Genomic DNA, 19,087 nt, shown 5'->3' with positions numbered 1-19,087 from the left:
CTGCCTGAGACAGTATTTTGCAGAGTCACACTTCAGACTGGGTTCTTCCTTCAGCCTATCACTATTCCCATCACCTGGGCAAGGGATCAGCATTTTTTTAAAGCTCAAATTACTCCCAAATGTGATTTCATGCAACCACTTGGTAATGAATTTAATGCTAAAGAGGACACAATGCTCTCATGGCATTTTCCTCACCTGAGAGAACTATACTCTGCTTGTCTTAACAAGGAATATCATTGTCTGAGGCACAAGTTATGTTTGTGCTAAAGAATGACAGTCTCAGCATATAATCAGAAAGTTTATTCTGTGACAGATTATCCCTGACAGCATTTAGCAAAAAATGTCACATATCACAAATATGGGTCAATATTATGTAATGGAAAGTCTGCCAATGGCAGCACAACGTTAAAGACAGCAGAGGGTCATGTGTTTAGAACTGCAAAAGCTTGCAAGGAATTTACCACAACAGCAACCTCTTAGACTTTTAACATTTAGATAAACAGAATCTTACCAGCTTCTGTAGTTCACCAACAATGTGTCTGTTATTATAGTAAGCTCACACAAGGAGAAAGAAGCAGCATTTCCTAGCGTGATGCACACACCAGGAAACGTGAGCTGTGACACACAGCTCTTGCCTGGCAAGGTTCAACAATCTCAGCTCTCTTGCCTCAGTCTGGCATTCACAGTCCCCCAGGTAGGTCAGCAAGATCTTGTTACAGGGTTAACATTCTACAGCAGAAAGGCAGAGAAACTGCCAACCAGCTGGAGAGGTGTGTGGCTTCTTTCCTAAAAGGCACAACCTCATTCATGCCATAAAGCAAGGGGAAAAGGGATTTCTGTGTATTCCTTCCTACAAACACCCCCACCCCAAGATTACAAAGTTCAGCCCCACCCAGTGTTGTGCTCTGTTTTGGGAAAACTGCTGTGCATTAGCAGCAGAGCACAGCACAGAGCTGGGAAACCTCATTCTCACTATTTGAAAACTCTTTTGTATTTCATTGTAGCAGGTTTTCATCTGGAAGTTATAAAAGAGACCCCCTTTCTCAGACCTCAGCAAGACTCAGAGTTCCAGCTCTGCCTTCCCACTTGGGAATAACAAACGACTTGTGTTATTGCTCAGTGGACTGTGCAAGCAGAAGGCAGAAAGGCTACAGACTGGTCTTCAGGGAAAAAAAAAACAAACAGGGAGGAATTAAAGACAGTATTTGGGGATTTTTTTCCTCCTACTAATATGTCACTTTTGAGGAGAAAAGCAAAATATTAAAGGACAGATAAAAAGAAGGATGAAAACCAGCACTGAGGGTCAGTCCTAAAAGGTACACTGACTAAACTTAGCAACAAATCCCTGAAGTTTCATGGAAATAAATTCGTTGCAATTTTTCAGTCATTCTCTGTCTTTAATGGACATGTCAACTGTTTCAAGCATGCAAAGGCACACACTCGAAAAAGATTGTGTGCAAAATATTATTGAAATGCCATAGAACTAAAGTAAAATCCACAGATGTGACAGAAAGACAAAAAACCCACCCCAAAACTTAAGACCCTAAGTGAAAGCCATGATTCCATAGAGTTAATGTGCAGTGTGACACTGCATCCTTTGCTGAGACAGACTTTAATGTATGAAAACTTAGAGCATTTAGGTACAGTAAATAGTACTTAGATAGTACTATTAACTACTAATAGTAGTTAGATAACCAGGAACCTCTTTATTTTTTCTCAGATAACAAATCAAGAGCCTCCTCAAGTGCTCAAACAATGATGATGATGATAACAGAGGTCTCCCTTTTATACTCTAGGAAAATCCAAGGCAGAGCAGCAGTGTTTATCCTTAGTTCTAGAGCAAGTCCCTCTCCCTCTTTCTCCAAAGGTAACACCCATGACTAGGCATCCTGACACCAAGTCCAGCAGTGAGGCTCCAGATCTTCTGGAAACGTCTCTGCCTGCTGTTTTCTTCTTCAGTGTTGTTTGAGATGCTGGGAAGCCCCACAACTTCTGGGAACTCACCAGTGAGTTGCATGCAGTAGCTCATGCATCTCAAAATGTCTCCCTGTTCAGAGGCTTCATTGCAGCAATTGTATTCAGTTTATGCATTCAGGCTTCTCTTGCAAGGCCCTAAAACATACTTTAAAACATCAAAGATACAATTCTGAGGCAATCTTGTGACTTCTGGTGTCAGGGAACCTACTCATGAATCTAGAAAAATAGCTTTAGTGAAGGCAAAAGTAGTCTACAACTTGGATAAAAAGACCATCAGTCTGTGAAAAAGACAATCAAGGGCATATAAGATAGAAATTCACTAAAGTACGAACAAACAGGGTAGCCAGAGTTGCAGTTAATAGCAATAGCTTCAGAGCAAAAGAAAGGAGGTGGTACTTCCTACAATGGATATTACAGTTGTAAGACTAAAGGACAGTGACGGTGCTAGTAATTTTTGTTCATTTAAGGGAAGGCTGGAAAAGTTTGTGCAAAAGGAATCATTTAGGGTCACTAAAACCAAAAGTGACTGAAGTGAGAGTGACTGAGCCTTAAGCAGAAAACCAATAGAGTCCAGGGAAGAGTTACTGAAGACTGTTACATGTGTTTGTCATGCTGTTCATCTTCTGTAAATATCCATTTTCAGCTACTGCTAAAGGAACTGTACTGTCCTGGGTAAGTTCTTGGTCTGACCCAGGACAATCATAGAAATGCTCTGCTATCCAACCCTTCATTCCTTACCACCCACCACTGCCACACCATCCTCATTCATAAGGGAAACTTCAAAGTATGGAGCCCTCTGATGGTACCAGTCGGGTATGCTATCTCAGCCTAATCTAAGAAACATAAACAATTAAAAGGGAATATTCCTCTCAGACCAAGAAAGATATCAAGCAAATTATCATTTCATTAATGTTATTGATGGTGCTGCTTTCTGAATTTCAGTTTTCTGATTAGCTTTATACAGTCTGAATAAGCATCTAAGAAAGACAAATTCTTCTGTATGCAAAAAAAACCCTATTTGTAGTTCATAAAATTTGTTTCCTAATGGGCACAAAGTACAGTCAATGCTTAGCATTATCACTTATTAATTCCATTTTAAGTTTAGCCTCTCTTTCTGAGATTCAGACTACCCTTAGAGAACAATGTGAACCTCTCTCCTCTGTGCTGTTAATCAGTCTTCCAACTTTTGTAACCACTTTCACATTTAATTAATGCCATATCCTCTAGATATTGGACCATATCTTGACCTTTAAAGGATACTACTGTCTGCTTATCCTTGACAATGCTGACTTCTATTCAGATTTAGTTTCTGTCTACAGTTCAGTGGCCAGCTTTGATACCTTTAAGTGAATTTTAGCTCCAGCTGACTTGTTTCAGTAATTCCCTTAAGATATTATGTGGCACAGCATCAAATACCTTTGTAAAGTCTTGATGCTATTCTGTCCTCTGCTAATCTTCTGGCTTCATCGTAAAAGATAGGGAGGGATAAACATTCTAATTGTCGTGGCTTGGTTTACTGCAGTACACTTGTGCCATACCAGGGTCTCGTTATACTACTCACATACATATAAATACATTTCCCCCTTCAGCTTCACTATTTATAGTATTTGTTTCAATTTGGAGCCATGCCCATAAGACAATAATTTCCACAGTTACTCTTAATTCAGTTTTTAAAGACTTCTGGCATGCTGACACTGTATTAGTCTCCTGATACTTCTTCAATTCTCTGTGGGGTTTTTTAGCAACTAGCTGTTCTATTAGTTCTTTAAATATCTGGAGGGACATCTCAGATACATTTATTCAAGTGATGATATTTCATTATGTATTTCTTAGTTACTTTTTTCCAGCAGTTCATAATTACATCAATGATTTCTTAAGCAAGACATTATTTAAAGTTTAATCTCCTTCCCAATAAACTTCATGGCAAAAGCCCAATTAGTCTTAGGGAGAAAAATAACTGGTCTCAATATTTATCTCCTTATTACAAATTAATTAAAATTAATATTTTTTGATCAAGTAATTTTGTGTTATTGTACCTTCAAGACTTATAACACTATCTTTTCATATTAATTTAACTCTTGGCAGCTGTTTCAGTGAATCCTCATGTCCCTGTTTCTCTCCTGTAAACTAAACATGGAATATAAAACCCTGTTTTGGTGACGCTCCAGTTTTCTGTGTCTGGTGTAGCTCATATTTTAGTTTTACTTGTTTAAGTAGCCCACAGTGACCCATTCTCTCTTTGTTTTTTCCCATTTTCATTGGAACAAGACATATTTCTGCTGGTTTTTCATTATAGTATCCTCTCACTTTCCCCCTACTGTCCTTCCCCTTTTCACAAAGCTTTTTCTGAAATTCTCTCAAGTTATCCTGTGAATGAGATTTTCCTCATAATACTACACCCTTTCACTGGGTACCCATAACTGTTCAGATAGCCAAGATTGTACAGTTCATTAATAAAGTTAATGAAGAAAGTCTAAGTTCTAAGTTCCTCAGTGTCATCTACTGATCTCATTTCCTTATCCCTATAGAGCTATAAGCATTTTGCATAAGCACAGAAGATGGGATCTAGGTTGATGTCACTGCTTTTGTGCCGTCACAATCTGCTATGTCTGAGGTGATGTGGAAACACAGGAAAGACACCATTGCCTCATCCCCCAGTGCTACCATGAACACAGTCAATTAACTGCTAAGGAAACACCAGGAAGATTGTGTTAAATCAGTGAGAGTAGGAACACCAAGACATTCCCTCTCCTTAGCTCAGAGACTGGGTGCATAGTGAGAATAATCTCAAATTTCTCTCATTTGACTCAGTCACTTACTACAATCTCTTCTCCTGTTTTTCAGATCTATGATTATTTAGATATACGCTTTGTGTTGACCTAGGCTGGATGCCAGGTGCCCACCAAAGCTGCTCTGTCACTGCCCTCCTCAGCTGGAGAGGGGAGAGCAAATATACAGAAAAGCTCGTGGGTCAATATAAGGGCAGGGAGAGATCACTCAGCAGTGACTGTCATGGACAAAATGGAATTGACTTAGAGAAATTAACTGAATTTACTACCAATCAAAATCAGAAAGAGTAAGAAAATCAGTAAGAAAATGAGAAGTACAACAAATCTTGCAAACACCTTCCCTCACCCCACTCCTTTTTTGGGCTGTACCTCCTCCCCAACCACTGCTGCATGGAGATTGGGAATGGGGGTTATGGGCAGTTCAACAGAGATTGCTTCTACTGCTGCTCAGGGAGAAGAGTCCTTCCCCTGCTCCAGCATGGGGTCCCTGTCACAGGAGACCGTTCTTTACAGATTTCTCCGGTGTGAGTCCTTCCCATGGGCTGCAGGTCTCCATGAACTGCTCCAGAGTGGGTCCCTTCCCATGTGTGCAGTCCCTCAGGAACAGCCTGCTCCAGCATGGGTCCCCCATGGGGTCACAATTCCTGCCAACAAACCTGCTGCAGTGTGGGCTCCTCTCTCCACAGGTCTGCAAGTCCCTCCCAGGAACCTGCTCCAGCGTGGGCTTGCCACAGATTCACATGCTCTGGCATGGGTCTCCTTCATGGGCTGTAGGCAGGCCTCTGCTTCCTTGTGGATTTTCATGGGCTGCTGGGGGACAATCTGCTTTGCCATGGTGTGCACCACGGGCTTCAGGGGAATCTGCTCTGGCAGCTGGAGCACCTCCTTCCACTCCTTCTTGCACTGACCTTGGTGTCTGCAGACTGTTTCTTTCATGTATTCTCAGCCCTCCCTTCCCAGGCTGCAATTGCTTCTGCACAATAATTTTTATTTTTTTTTTCCCATTCATAAATATGTTATCACAGGCACATTGCTGCAATTTCTGATTGGCTCGGCCTTGGCCAGTGGTGGGTCTGTCTTGGAGTCAGCTGACTTTGGCTCTGTTGGACAAGGGGGAAGCTTCCTGCTGCTACTCCTTTTAGCCATCCCTGTCCCCTCCCTGCTACACAGAACCTTACCCAACAGACCCAATGCAATATGTGATCCACAATTAAAATGTCACCAAATTTCACAAGAAATAGTTTCACATTAAAAATGAAGAGTTGTGTTTTCCATGGGTTTGCTCTGCTAGGAAGGCATGTCCACTTAACCCCCATATATGGGCAGATTAGATAAAGAGGTTAGTGTAAAGAAATAAAGAATAAAATGAGCATTTGTCTGTACTATTGTTTCTTTAGCAACGTCCACAAGCATTTTAATTAGACAATGTTCTGCTCTGAATTATGTCCTACCACTGTTACTTGTGTTCTGAATATATGTCAGCCCTGCAGTATGTTATTTATTGGTACTGTAGCAATCCTTACAGATTTCCAGTTGCTGTCCATATGCAGTGCCCTGGAGTGTTTAAAGTCAGTGGAGGAGCTGTGACATTCTGTGAGGCTTGAAAATCCTAGAACTGACTCAAAATCTGTTAGACTGATTCACTGCTCCTGCTTCTTAAACCTGGCTGCACAGTAGGATAATTGCAAAGGCCATCTTTAGCCTCAGGAATTTATTTGCCTTAGGATCTTTAGGTAGTCAGTGGAGAGTAGAAAAATCCTCATCTGTGTCTCAAAGGGACTTCATTGTAGGTGCTCAGAGCTGCTCCAGAGGAAATGCTTCCTTTTAATTCTACAGGAAGCAGGGGGAGAAAAACCTTCTGAGACTAAATTTAGTCTCTGTGAATGCCCCCTAAATTGTTCCTATGTGTGTTTGCAAGGGTCATCATTGATAACCTACACTATATTCTGGAGTGAGAAATGAGAACAGCAAACAAATTCAACAGAACTCTCTCTCTAGGACTAACACAAGCTCCTCAGCTCCTTGTCCAAGGTTCAGGGGGCCTAATCTCCACGTGCTGATTATAGGGACAGGGCTGTCTGCAAAGCAGAAAAGTTACTCATTTATCATGACAGTGTTCATTTATCCAGGCACAGCTGTTGCCTGATGACAGAGGTCCAACTGTGGCTCCTGTGTGATGGAACGTGGGTCTGTGTTCAGACTTGTCCAATCACTGTTTATCTGAGACCTGCTGAACTCACATCAAATGTTCATCATTCGTAAACTCTTTTTTCTTGAATTTCCTCTATTTCTTCCATGTTAACTGCTAACCCAATACCTTACATTAGTTTTTAAAGCCAAATTTACTGGGGTTATTTATCTAATTTTTCTTTTTAATACCAGTATTTTTCTTCTTGATTCTCTCTGTTCTTATTTTATCAATTTTCAGCCTAACCTCACCTACTCTCATCTGTCTGAGAGCCAGGTTCTGATTAATGTATCTCCACACAAATTCAATTTAGCCATTGATAGTACATTTTTGGGGTTGATCACATCACATCCACCTGGTTATTTCTGCGATGAGGAGGGAAAATGAGGTAGAAAGTAGCAAAAAAAAAATAAATTGCTTTCTGTGTTGAAGCAGTTGATTTTAATTAATGAGATTAAATTTTACTTGGTTTGTGTGGCCAAGTTTTGGTTGCTACAGGGAGAAGCTGCTGAAATTTCCCCCAGGTTCTGGTGGAGCCTATGCCAGCCAGCTCCAAGGTGGACCCACTGCTGGCCAAGGCCAAGCCTATCCACATTGGTGGTAGCACCTCTGGGATAACAGATGTAAGAAGAGGGAAAAGACACTGTGCAAAAGCAATCAGAAGAAAGGAATGAGAATATCTTTGAGAAACAACCCAGCAGACACCAAGGTCAGTGGAAAAGGAGGGGAGGAGGTTCTCTGAGCTCTGAAGCTGAGATTCCCCTGCAGCCTGTGGGAAGGACTCATGTTGGATAAGTTCAAGGGGGACTGTGCTGTAGCAGGGGAAGAGTGTGAGCAGTCCTCCCTTGAGAAGGAAGGGACAGCAGTGAAAATGCGTGATGAACTGACCAAGCCCCAAATCCCTCATCCCCCTGTGCCACAGGCTGGGGAGGAGATAGAGAAAATCAGGAGTGAGGATGGGGAAGAAAGGAGAGGTTGAGGAAACGTGTTTTAAGATTTAGTTTTTATTTCCCATTATCCTACTCTGCTTTGATTGGTAATATATTAAACTAATTTCCTCTAGCTGAGTGCATTTTGCCCATGACAGTAATTGCTGAGTGATCTCTCCCTGCCCTGATTTTGACCCACAAGCCTTTCACTACATTTTCTCTCCGTTACCCAGCTGAGAAGGGCAGTGACAGAGCAGCTTTGGTGGGCACCTGGCACCCAGCCTGGGTCAACCCACCACGTAAATTTTCTGGTCTCTTGTCCTCAGCAAGCTACTTACAGTAGGTGCCATTTGACAAGAAAGTTGTCTGTGTAGGTTTTATCGATCTTATAACATATTGCCCATCATGTTGTGGAAGTATTAATTTGTACACATAAGTGACAGTGAAGTTTTCCAGTACCATATTGAGCACAGCAACAGAAATAAGAGTATGAGGTGGAGCTATACAGTTTTGTACTTTAAATACCAATCTAGATTAGCCCTGCTATTTTGTGTGGGCAATAGCTAGATCACTGCAATTTAATTTCTTGCATATTTAAAACAGTCATTACATTTTAAAACATATTTTAATGCCGTAGCTCCATCAAATTAATTTAGAGGTTGCACCAGCTTAATTATACACACCCCTACAGCAATACAGCCACAGTTCCAAAAAGCTAAGGACAACCTTCCCCCTTAATTTCTGTGCACCACCAAACTTCTCCTGCCAGGAATGAATTAGACCTGGTATTAAGGCATTAATGAACCCTGTATATGTTTTTGGAGGAGAGACAAATGTTCATGTATATTAAAATCTCTAGAAACCTGTTACTACATATGTGTTTGCATTCATAAAATTTATCAAGCAAAGCTATTCAGAAAAGGAAGGTATGACACAGAGTCAGCCTAAGGACAGATTGAAAATGGAAATATTTTATCACTAACCAATGACTACTTTCATTTGTCTAATTGCAATAGAAATGAGTGCCAAACCCTCCATTCTCTGCAGACAGTTTGAGGCCTGAGCAAAAAAGCTCCATTAACACTTTTTTATTGTTCTTTCTTGAAGCTGAGTAATATATCACTATAAACTAGGTGAAGAAAATGAGGTATAAATCAAGCTAAATTCAAGGATTAATGAGATTAGCAGCTATAAGATCCATAGACTATCTATAGATTGACCACTAAGTCTTATGTCCTCAGGAGTTAATTACACAGCTATCACAACACATGCACATGACTGGCCTCTACCTGATTTGCAAACAAACCTTCCCAGTCCTAGCACAGGAGCAGTGATGTGGTTATGAAAATATGGCAGCAAATAATTCAGAAACAAAAGACAAAAGACAGAAAAGTACTCCACAATGTCTTCAGGGCTTCCTCCCATGCTTAGGAAGTATGAGGGATGCTCAGTAACAAATAAGACAAAAATTGGGGAGCCCCAGCTGTCAAAGCAGAGGTTGGTCCCCCTCTCCTCTCACCAGAGTCCAAAATTGCCTTTATAATTAACACATGTAGAAAATTATTTAAAAATATGCAGTGATCATAATGGCTAATTATTTAAAAATATGCAGTGATCATAGTGGCTAAAGTGGGAAGACCCAAGCTCTCTGTGTCTTGGTTCTGTTTTGGTGCAGTGCTTTTGCAGTTTGGGAACAGCTGCTGTCAGTAAGCATTACTGTCAGAACTCGCAGTCAATCTAGACAAAGATACTCATTCCCAAAGTGTGGTGTTTGGCTGCAGAAGGCAAATACCAGGAGTTAACAGGAGTGTCAATAAAGGAACAAGCAGTGGGGTTAGACTACAGTCACTTTGGGGGTTTGAGCACTCATTAAAATGACTGCCTGACAGCACTGTCTAAATGGAAATATTATGCAAACGGTGAATTCATCCTGGAGTAAAACCTCCTTCCTGTATCTTGCTGGCAAAAAAACTTAATCAAAAAATATATCCAGACTGAAATAGATCATGCAACCAGCTTTAGAGAGAACATGTAAGTCTTTATTTTCTCATTTTGGATTTCTCCACCCTCTCAAGGGATGGTGGTCTGAACTCTTTAGACTTGTCAAACTCCCACTGACCTCAACAAAAAACAGCTCATCTCAAAACACAGCTGAGCAGAGCAGCCAGCTGCCTTTGCTTGAGCCAGCTGTTCCCAAACCGAGGTTGCAATCCCACATGCAGCTGCAAGGCAGGCAGTGAGAGCAGGGTCAGTTCTCCAGCCTATTATGTGGTACTTCCACAGACTGTGGGAGCAAAAGCTTTGCTACAGCAATGATCATGGGTATCTTCTTTCACTGCTTTAAAGTTGTTTTTCCCTCTTCCTCCCCCTCAACTACTGATGGAGTCTTATTACTGCTTGATCCAGCTGAACCCTAAGGCAAAGTTTTCAGCACTGGGCACACTCCTGCAGAGAGAGTTTTGTATGAATTATAAAGTCAGGGCATTCAAATACTACATCAATTCACTTCCCACAGGCTGTCTTCATGAATGCTTATTCATCTTGAAATGATGGTACTCTTAAGAAGTCACTTAAGCTCTTAAGCTTTCCTGGTCTCATGTCACAACTTCAAGAACAATCAAAAGGAAGAACTTGAAGAACTTGAAAAAGCATAAAAACAAAACCCATAGTCAGAAAAATTTGTTGCTGAAACTTCTGCTAAATAAAGAGATCACTCCCTGCACAGATACAGCATAACATGTTCTTCTGTATAGCTCATAACAAGCTTTCGTTTAGTCATTTCTGTCACCAAAAGATTATTGCTGTTGTGTCCTCCTTGTTTTGGGACATAGACAAACATAAATGCCCCTCTGCACACACCCTTCCAGAGCCTGTAAAGGAGACGCAAAGAAATGTTCCTCCCACTTCAAAGAGAGAAATAATTGGTGACTATTTCTAACAGTCAGATTCTCATTCTGGCAGAGACATCTCAAAAATTATTTTTTGTTGTCATTACAGGTAGCAGTATTGGTAGCCTTTACAAAGCACTCTTGTGTTTCAAAATAACATTACCACACAAACAGTCTGTGCACTTCTACAAAGGCTAAGCAACACATTCCTTACTGCTTTAAATTATATCTTCCAGGCCTGCTGGAGATCAGAGGGGCTGGCACAGGGGAGCAACTAAGTGCAAGTCACTTGTAATGTTCTACCTGCTAACTAACGAGCAGACAAGCCCTGGCAGGCTGGCTGGAGCTGCAGGCACACAGCGCTTGCTATAGCTCATTTCAGAAGTGTAGAACTAAAGAACTGCTTTCCTCTCTCTCATGCCCTCTGCCACATGCCAGCAAGCAAACAGGAGCATGGGAGCAGCTGACCACTTCTGATGCCAAGGACTTGTGCGCACACTGTAACAGCCTGTGCTTGCCAGCACTTCTCAAAGGAAACGAGAAGCCAGTGTTCCTCTGAAGCCTTGGGTGAGGGCAGGAAAGGGAGGGGGAAGGAACTCCTCTCCCCCCAGCCCTATACTCTTTATCCTGTCGTGGGAGCTAAGCAGAGGAAGCCAGATTTAGGAAAATGTGTGAATATGAGACCATGAGACCATGGCAGGTTGTCCCCTTCCACACAACACAGCAATTGAGGGAGTGCTGTCAGGGCCATGGCACCAGGTCTCCATGCAGAGTTCACATAGTCTGGGAAAGTGGGCAAGATCGAATCACAGGAGCCCGTCTGCATCCTGATGCTGTTCTTTCCCCTCCTAGGGCACAGCTTAGGACAGACAAAGAAGTAAGCACAGGGCAGAGGTGCTCTCACAGAGTCACAAAAAAGGACCCACAAGCATCATCAAGTCTGACTCCTGGCTCTGCACAGGACTATCCCCACTCTTAAAACCACTTTGCTCTTCTCTTCCTCAAAGCACTTTCTCCTATTCACTGTCTTTGCTTACCAGTGGTTCTCAGGGAAAAGAAAAAGAAGGAAAAACCACAATGAGCAAATGAACTTGCCATTTCCAGACACCAGCCAGGACATGGTAGTGATGCTCCTCTCCTGTCTCTGATGAGGGACATATAGAGAAGCTGTAATTCTGAGGAATCAGGGGACATTTTCTTGCAGTGTACATCCTGACTGAGTGTCCCCTCCCCACACTGCCATAGCACTGGGTCTGCAGGATCACTGAGCAGCAAGAGGCTGGTGGGGAGAATGGACTCCACACATTTCCATTGTTCAGAGGCAGTTTGTCAATTATTTGAGGACCTGTCCAGGTCAAATGGGTTTCTATTTTCAGAGCTGCGTAATGACTGTTGATGACATCTGCCCATGACTGGCAGCACGCATTGATGAGTACTGTAAATGACCAGTTTCCATATGTACAGCCACGTGTCTCCTTTCTGCTCCAGGCTGCCGATAAAGATCCATTGGTGGTAGCTGCTGTTTAATATGGTAAATGATTTTGGAGATTACAGTCTTCTCTTGTGTAATCTTCTTACATAAGGACTGAGAAAGAAAACTTGTGCAGAATTTGGACATCAAAACAGCAGTGGATCTGGAGCTCAATATCTTGAAAATATTTTCTGACTATTCTAAGGTAATAAAAAACCAACAGAAATAAAGTTCACCATCATATATACAAGAAACTTAAATAAGAGCTGCACTTCACCATAGAATCTTGTGTGCTAATCCACTTCGTGGTACTTAGCTAATCAGATGTTCAGTGAATAATATGGGAGGTAACTAAGCAAGTCAGTTTTAATCTAGGTAAAAACTAAAGAAAACTGAACAAAAGTTTCAAAAACTGGAGCTTAGAGATTGTGAGTGGGTTGTTTGTAGTATAGGTTTAGGTCAGAGAAAAACACGTTGCTCTTCCTATCCAGCTACCTCATGGTACACACATTTTGAGACATTTTGCATGCTGATTTATGATTTTGAGCCATGATATTCCATTTGGTCTCCTCATGTGCTGCATCAGCAGCTCTTACTGTGTGCTGCTTGTATCTCCTTCTGCTCATTCCTCATAACTTATGCTTGTAGTAAAGACAGAGGGACTGACTTAAAATGTTTAAAATCTTGATGGCAGAGAGTGAGGAATGTAAAAAACAAAACAAGATAAAGAGAATTGAAAAAAAGTGGAAGTTGCAGCATGGATGGAAAATGCTGAGAGGTTCTTTTGTCCTTTTTATTCCTATCCATTACTGTCTGCTCTGTTCCTTTCTTTATCTTTCTTTTCTGTATCATGTGTCATACTGCAAGCTTGGAGAACACTGTGCTCAGATACAATGGCAAAGAGCCAACACATGCAAGACCTGAAAATACCAAAGAGATGAACAATGTTCATGGGTGGAGGCTGTTTGCAGTAATGTGAGAAATTTCATGCCTATGGGAAAAAGGTCACGATAAGGAGGGGGTCTGCCCTGTCTTTACTTCTGAGCATGAGGTATAGAAAGCTCACAGATTTACAGAACTCAGTAAGGGATGGAAGTTTTTAATTGTTTTTGGATGAGAGTTGTACCAGTTCTTAAGAGAGCTGAGAAAATACTGGAAAAACTCTCCACCAGCATTTGCTCAAACTTTTTAATGAATTCAGTTTAGCTCTGTTTGTCCTTCATATACGTTCTAATGCTGGTGATGAGACTCATAGACAGTGCAATCATTATGCAGATTATTCAGTGAAGGATTTGGAATAATGCATTGGTAGAAACTGGATGCCTAAAAGACAGAGGCAACTAATGAAATTTCACCTCTGCTGTGTTAAAGAAATAGAAATAAACAAAAGGCCTTATCCAGGTGGGTTTTGTCCTATTCTAAAAGGCACAATTCTGAAATTATTTAATATTAAAATGTTTTTCCTGCTGGACCTGATCAGCCTCTCAAATGGAAAACACAGCCTAAGCATGCATATTTTATAAAAAAAAAAATCTTTTCTCTTTCCTGCTTGTGTTTTTTCCTTAAAATGCAAAATCTTGCTTGTTGTATATTTCCTTGGCAGTAAGATCAAGACAACTCAAGGAAAAAATTGTTAAAGCTCAAAGCTCCTAACATAGGCTTTACAATGAAAAAACACAGACCTAATAAATCCAAACACCACAGATGCAGCCATCTTCTCTTATGCCCTCCAGAATGGCGATGTTAGAGAGAATGTCCAAAAAAAGAGAGAGTAAGGAGGGAAAAAACCACAGACTAGGGGAATATCTATTGCATGTTCTTGTTTCATGGTGGAAACAATGTAATGACCCATTGATAATCTCTAGATCCAGCCAGTTAAGGAAATGTTTCCTGTGTTTATTACTAAATGAGAGCAGTAAATGAGAGCTGCTCTGTGACCACAGCGGCTGATGGCTGATGGCATGAGCCCCACTGAACTCTGTCCCTGTTGCTCCATGCTGTTGCTGCACACACCAGTGCTGCAAGTCTCCTGCTTTGCTGGGCTGTGCCCACCAAGTGAATCTGTGTCTCTCACAGGTGCTGCACTGGCATCCAAGTTCTTCATTCTTTAGACAGAGTCCTCAAGATAGTTCTGGAGAGCTGGTAACTAACTCGTACAGTAATATGCTTAACTGGAATTTCTAGAAGAAGTGTTTTTTGTGAGGCAGACAATGATAGCAAAACCAAAACCAAACTCCCTGATGTTTTTAAACTATTTTGCTCTCATCACACAGAAACACAGAGGCTGGGAATTTCAAGAAGCTAACTTTTTGCTCAAATCTATCTTTTAATACTTTTAATCTATTAACAATTTTCTATAAACTAGCTCTGCAATTTTCATAAGGTTCTTCCAGTGCTCCTCTTCCTTCTAGTTGCTGTGTTTTCCATCCTAAGCATTAAGTTGGCTGGCTGGCTCTCTTCATTCATTGTGACATTAGGTACTTAAGCCTAAGGCGCCAATGTCTCTCAAAAGGTTGTGCAGGGTGGTAATGCTTTGATTCAGAAGACGAAATGAGTCCAGGCACACAACTCTGAGTTTCACTTATTTCTTGACCTGCACTGACAATGCACACTCTTTTTTTCTCCACTCCTAGGAGGGAGACATTGAGTCATCCAAATATTTCTTTTGGACATAAATACAGCTTAGTTGCAAAACCCACTGCATGTATATGAACTGCAGAGCTTATTTATAACCGCTGTGTTCAGTATGTGATTGATTGCCTCCAGGAGGGCTCCTCAGATGAAGCTGAACTGTTTGTGTTGGAGGCAGTGGCTGCAGACCAGTGTCATTTGGTGGTCACCAGATAACTGAACTTTCTTAGTGCTCCTATGTACATGCCTCAGCATACACTATTATTTTAAAAGTCACTAATACTGCTTACTAGAACTTTGAAGGAAGATTTTTTTTTTTCTCTGATTCTGCAAAGCTTTTTCTTTTCCTTTTGCACAAAGGTCATAGTTCCTTTATGAGCTTTACAGAAGTCAGAGTTCTGCTTCTCCTCTCAAACCTCTTTTGCCAAGTTGCCTTTTCTCATTCAATAAAATAGCATACACAATATAATTATTCTTTATTTATATATAACACCTAAACATTTTCCAGGAAATAGATGGTAAGGAAAACTGTAAGGATGAATCTCTTAGGAAGTCACCTAAGACAGAGATTATGTTCTTTCTTCCCAGAGTGACAGCACAAAGGAAGTCCACCGACTCCAACACAAGAGATGAAATAGAAAGATTCAGCTCAAATACATTCAGCAGATAAACAAAGAAGGATTTCCTCAGAAAATATTCCAAAAATAGATCTGGAATTTGATGGCATTGTATTTCAACAGTATAATAATGATTTAATAAATAATAACAACAACAACAGCTACTACTTTATACCATGTTATGGTATGTTAAACATGTGATGTTAATGTTAAACATGTTTATATTATGACATCATCTCAAATAATTAAAAAATAATATGCCTTGAAACTATAAATAAATAATTTGGCAATTATCTGGAGGAATGCTTTTAGTGCAGCAAACCCAGGATAAATTCAAGGAATGAAGTTATGAGAGAGTCTGAGCAGCAGAAGCCCTTCTGCTTTAAGAGATGCACATGTTAATGTCTGTTTCTAGACATTGATTCTAAGCTAACAAATATGTCCCTAAAATAACATGACACCAAAACACAGATTAGGTCAGAAGGGAATGTTGGCAAACACCGTCACAACACAGAGATCCTCCAGGGCTCCACTTAAGAGTAAATAGCTCCGCGCAGCCATGAGTACCCAATGCTGAAAGGATTAATTGTGGCCTACTCAGGTTCCATTTCTCCAGTAAATGTCCTACTGAAATAAAATACTGGATAACAGTGGACTACAACATCAGGAGTTCTGACAGCATTCAAAGAGTGACATTCCAGAAGAACTCCTCTTGACTTTATACCCAAACTCCAGACAAGAATGGTACTGGTGGCATTTTGGAAAGATGCTGGCACATTATTTAGATATTTTTTTATATTCTGCATTTCTATTTCAAAATATTTGAAATGACCACTAAGTTCTGAAAGAATATACATAAAAAGCTGAAGTTTTTTCCTCCCATTTTGATGTGAGGAACATAAAATCCCTTAGGAATAGGGGAAAATTATTATGCAATCACAGACGTGGTATGCACCAAATTAGGTTGATTTATTTTGTTTTTAAATGTGAGAAATATAACTCTGTTAGAAAATTGTGTCAACATCCTTAGAAATAAAAAGGGACACAAAATTAAAGTTTTGAATATACCCTTACAGCATATTTTGGAGGCAAGCAGGCAGAGACTGTCTTAGATCTGAAATAAATACTTCTGAAGATGAACTGTGATCAAAAATGATCATCACGTCCAGTTCTGTGCACTCAAGAGGGAAACGCAGCTCCCATGCTTTGTCTTACTAGTGAACAGACCATCATGGGCTGGAGCAGCACAGTGCATGAACAGAAGGGCAAAAACCTTCTGTGCAGTTTAGGTACGAATGTTCATTATGGAAGTCACTTTATTGTGTTGCAAAGAAGCCCCATGCCTAGAGGAGCCTTCTGTATCTACGTGTCTCTCTCCTGACCTAAACAATGTGTCCTCCAGCAGCCACTGCAGGAAACCCATCCCCTTGGGCAGGATGGGATGCATGACCAGAGCAGCTGCAGGAAGTCCCCCTCCACTACAACTAAAAAAATAGTCATCTACTGTATGTTCTGTGTATAAGTGCTCATTTTAATTAAGGTTTATTCTCCTCAATCTCTACACTAATCCTTGGTTCTCTATAATAATATTCTGACAGAGGACTCCAGGGTATTTTCTGGCATCAAACAAGCTTCTGGGTTTGTTCTGGTTTTACAGACTCCTGTGTATCCATCTTCTTTTATATACTGAGAAATATGTGAGGCAGAAAAAAATATCACTGTTTGAGCACTAATTGGATGATAATAGCAATTTATGGATTCGAGGAGGAGAAATGGTGCCACTAGAGTGTGTAAAGTGGGCAGCTGGCACAGTAGCTTTTGCCAACATTTGTGTCAACGTGGGAGTACAGCAATATGGTAGCTGTTAACGTTGCACTCAATAAATATCTCCTCATATGTGAAGATGTGACTAGCCTTTTGGAGGAAAGAAGGTATTCTCTGTATCTGTGGTAGATTTTAAGTGTAATCCCAACAAATCTCAGCAGGCCTTCATGTGTGCTTAAATATTGTCCACATAAAATTGCTTTCTTGAAATGCAGTGTATAGGGAAGCAGTGAAATAAAAATGAAAAAATTCACACTGAATTACCCAGAGAAGAACAGTATAATGCTCAACATGGCACTTTTTCTCAGCTGATTCAAGCCTTAAGGAAAGGTACACAGGCCTGCTGTTGTCCAGTACATGTGACAATTTTTGTTTCTATATGACTTGGATTCTGTATTATATATTTGTGTATCCGCAGAAGCACTTAAGTTATTTCCAATTTTTTTTGTTGTTGCTGTTAGAAATAGGAAGGACATTAAAATTATTATTTTAAGATCGAGGAAATTGTTTCTGTTACACATGAACTTGTAACTCTTGGAGTTAAACTGCAAAAATGATACTGGAGATAAAAATGTCACTAGACAATTTTGGGGTATTTTTCTACAGCTGTTTCTTGTCATGAGATTTCCTCCTGTGGCTTTTCTACACAATGATTCAACCTTACACAATGATTCACTACATTCTTTTAATAAGGAAAAAAAAATCTGGTGTTAGGGTTCTGTCCTCTAGTCATGTTGTTTTCATGGTGTTATGACGTTTCTCTCTGTGAGGAGTGTGTCCACCTCCAGCTCTTCAAAAGCCTTCTTTCCCTGCCTCCATCCACCACTGCTACTCTTCTGAGTGTCATCCCTACACAACTACTAATTCTGAATAAATCCTACAACCCCATTCCCTTAGAAGAAAATTCTCTGTAATAAAAAATTATCATGACATCAACAACTGAAAGATCATCATTCTGAAGAGTCAAACCCGCTGAGATTTTCAAAAATTTTTGTCAGTGAAGCCTCAAAAAGCTTGATATATAGATGCAAGTAAAATAAACAGAACTGAAGCAAAATATATACTATGTAACAAACTGTCCAACCAAACCCCTTGTAAAATCAACTGGCAACACAGTTAGAGAAAATTTTCCATTTGGTTTTAAGGATGCCTTTTCACTCTCCAACCAGCCAACAAAATGAGGATTCTACCCACAGAACATCACCCATGCATTTATTTTTACATTGACATAAGCATAGACTGTCTTTTATGAAAGAATTTGGGAATATAAGGTGGTATAGGGAAAAAGACAGTATTAAATGACAGCGCTATTTCAAACTAAAATGACAAAATACCTTACTAAAGTGCTTTGGGTACTATGATGGGCAAAAATGCTCTTGTATGCATTGGAAATTAAGTTTTATAGTTTCACATGCAAATATCAGAGGGGTCATTTACACTTTCTTACTGAAAAGCTAATGACTTTCACATTTCTTAATAAAATACTTCCAACAGACCTCATTAATGCAGCTATTTACATTCACAGTTATTGGCATAAGCACACGAAAAGGGAAGATAATTTCTCCACCCTATCTCTCAAGCCTAAAAGCTTGAAATTTATAGCTGTAGAGAAATATCAAATAGCAGCTTTACCTCACAGCAAAACCCAAGCATAAAATAGCACCTTCTGAATGGCAATTAAGAACCTGAAGTGTTGCTCTGGAAAATGAGATATCAGCGGGCTGATTTTGGCCGCAGGTGGCCGAGGAAGACTAAGGCAGAGGTGGGTGTAAG

At 40.4% G+C, this 19,087-nt stretch overlaps 1 protein-coding gene across 7 annotated transcripts in view; it reads right to left on the bottom strand.

Moving 5' to 3' along the window:
- PHYHIPL (phytanoyl-CoA 2-hydroxylase interacting protein like) overlaps positions 1-19,087 on the bottom strand; it is a 126,901-nt gene that overhangs the window by 34,105 nt on the left and 73,709 nt on the right. The window contains exon 1 of one of the 7 annotated variants that reach the window (XM_023930253.2): positions 5,423-5,784. The exons of 5 other annotated variants lie outside the window; for them this stretch is intronic. In XM_023930253.2, coding sequence (XP_023786021.2) covers positions 5,423-5,702 — 280 coding nt within the window. In that variant the 5' untranslated portion in view covers positions 5,703-5,784. Of the gene's footprint in view, positions 1-5,422; positions 5,785-19,087 lie in introns of those variants that run through there. One more of the 7 variants, XM_086899721.1, reaches the window with a different exon arrangement.

Source organism: Cyanistes caeruleus, chromosome 8 (assembly GCF_971803275.1).
Source record: "Cyanistes caeruleus chromosome 8, bCyaCae1.hap1.1, whole genome shotgun sequence".
Taxonomy (NCBI): Eukaryota; Metazoa; Chordata; class Aves; order Passeriformes; family Paridae; genus Cyanistes; species Cyanistes caeruleus.
Note: the sequence above shows the minus strand (reverse complement) of the source record. Positions and strands in the feature narration are given on the sequence as shown.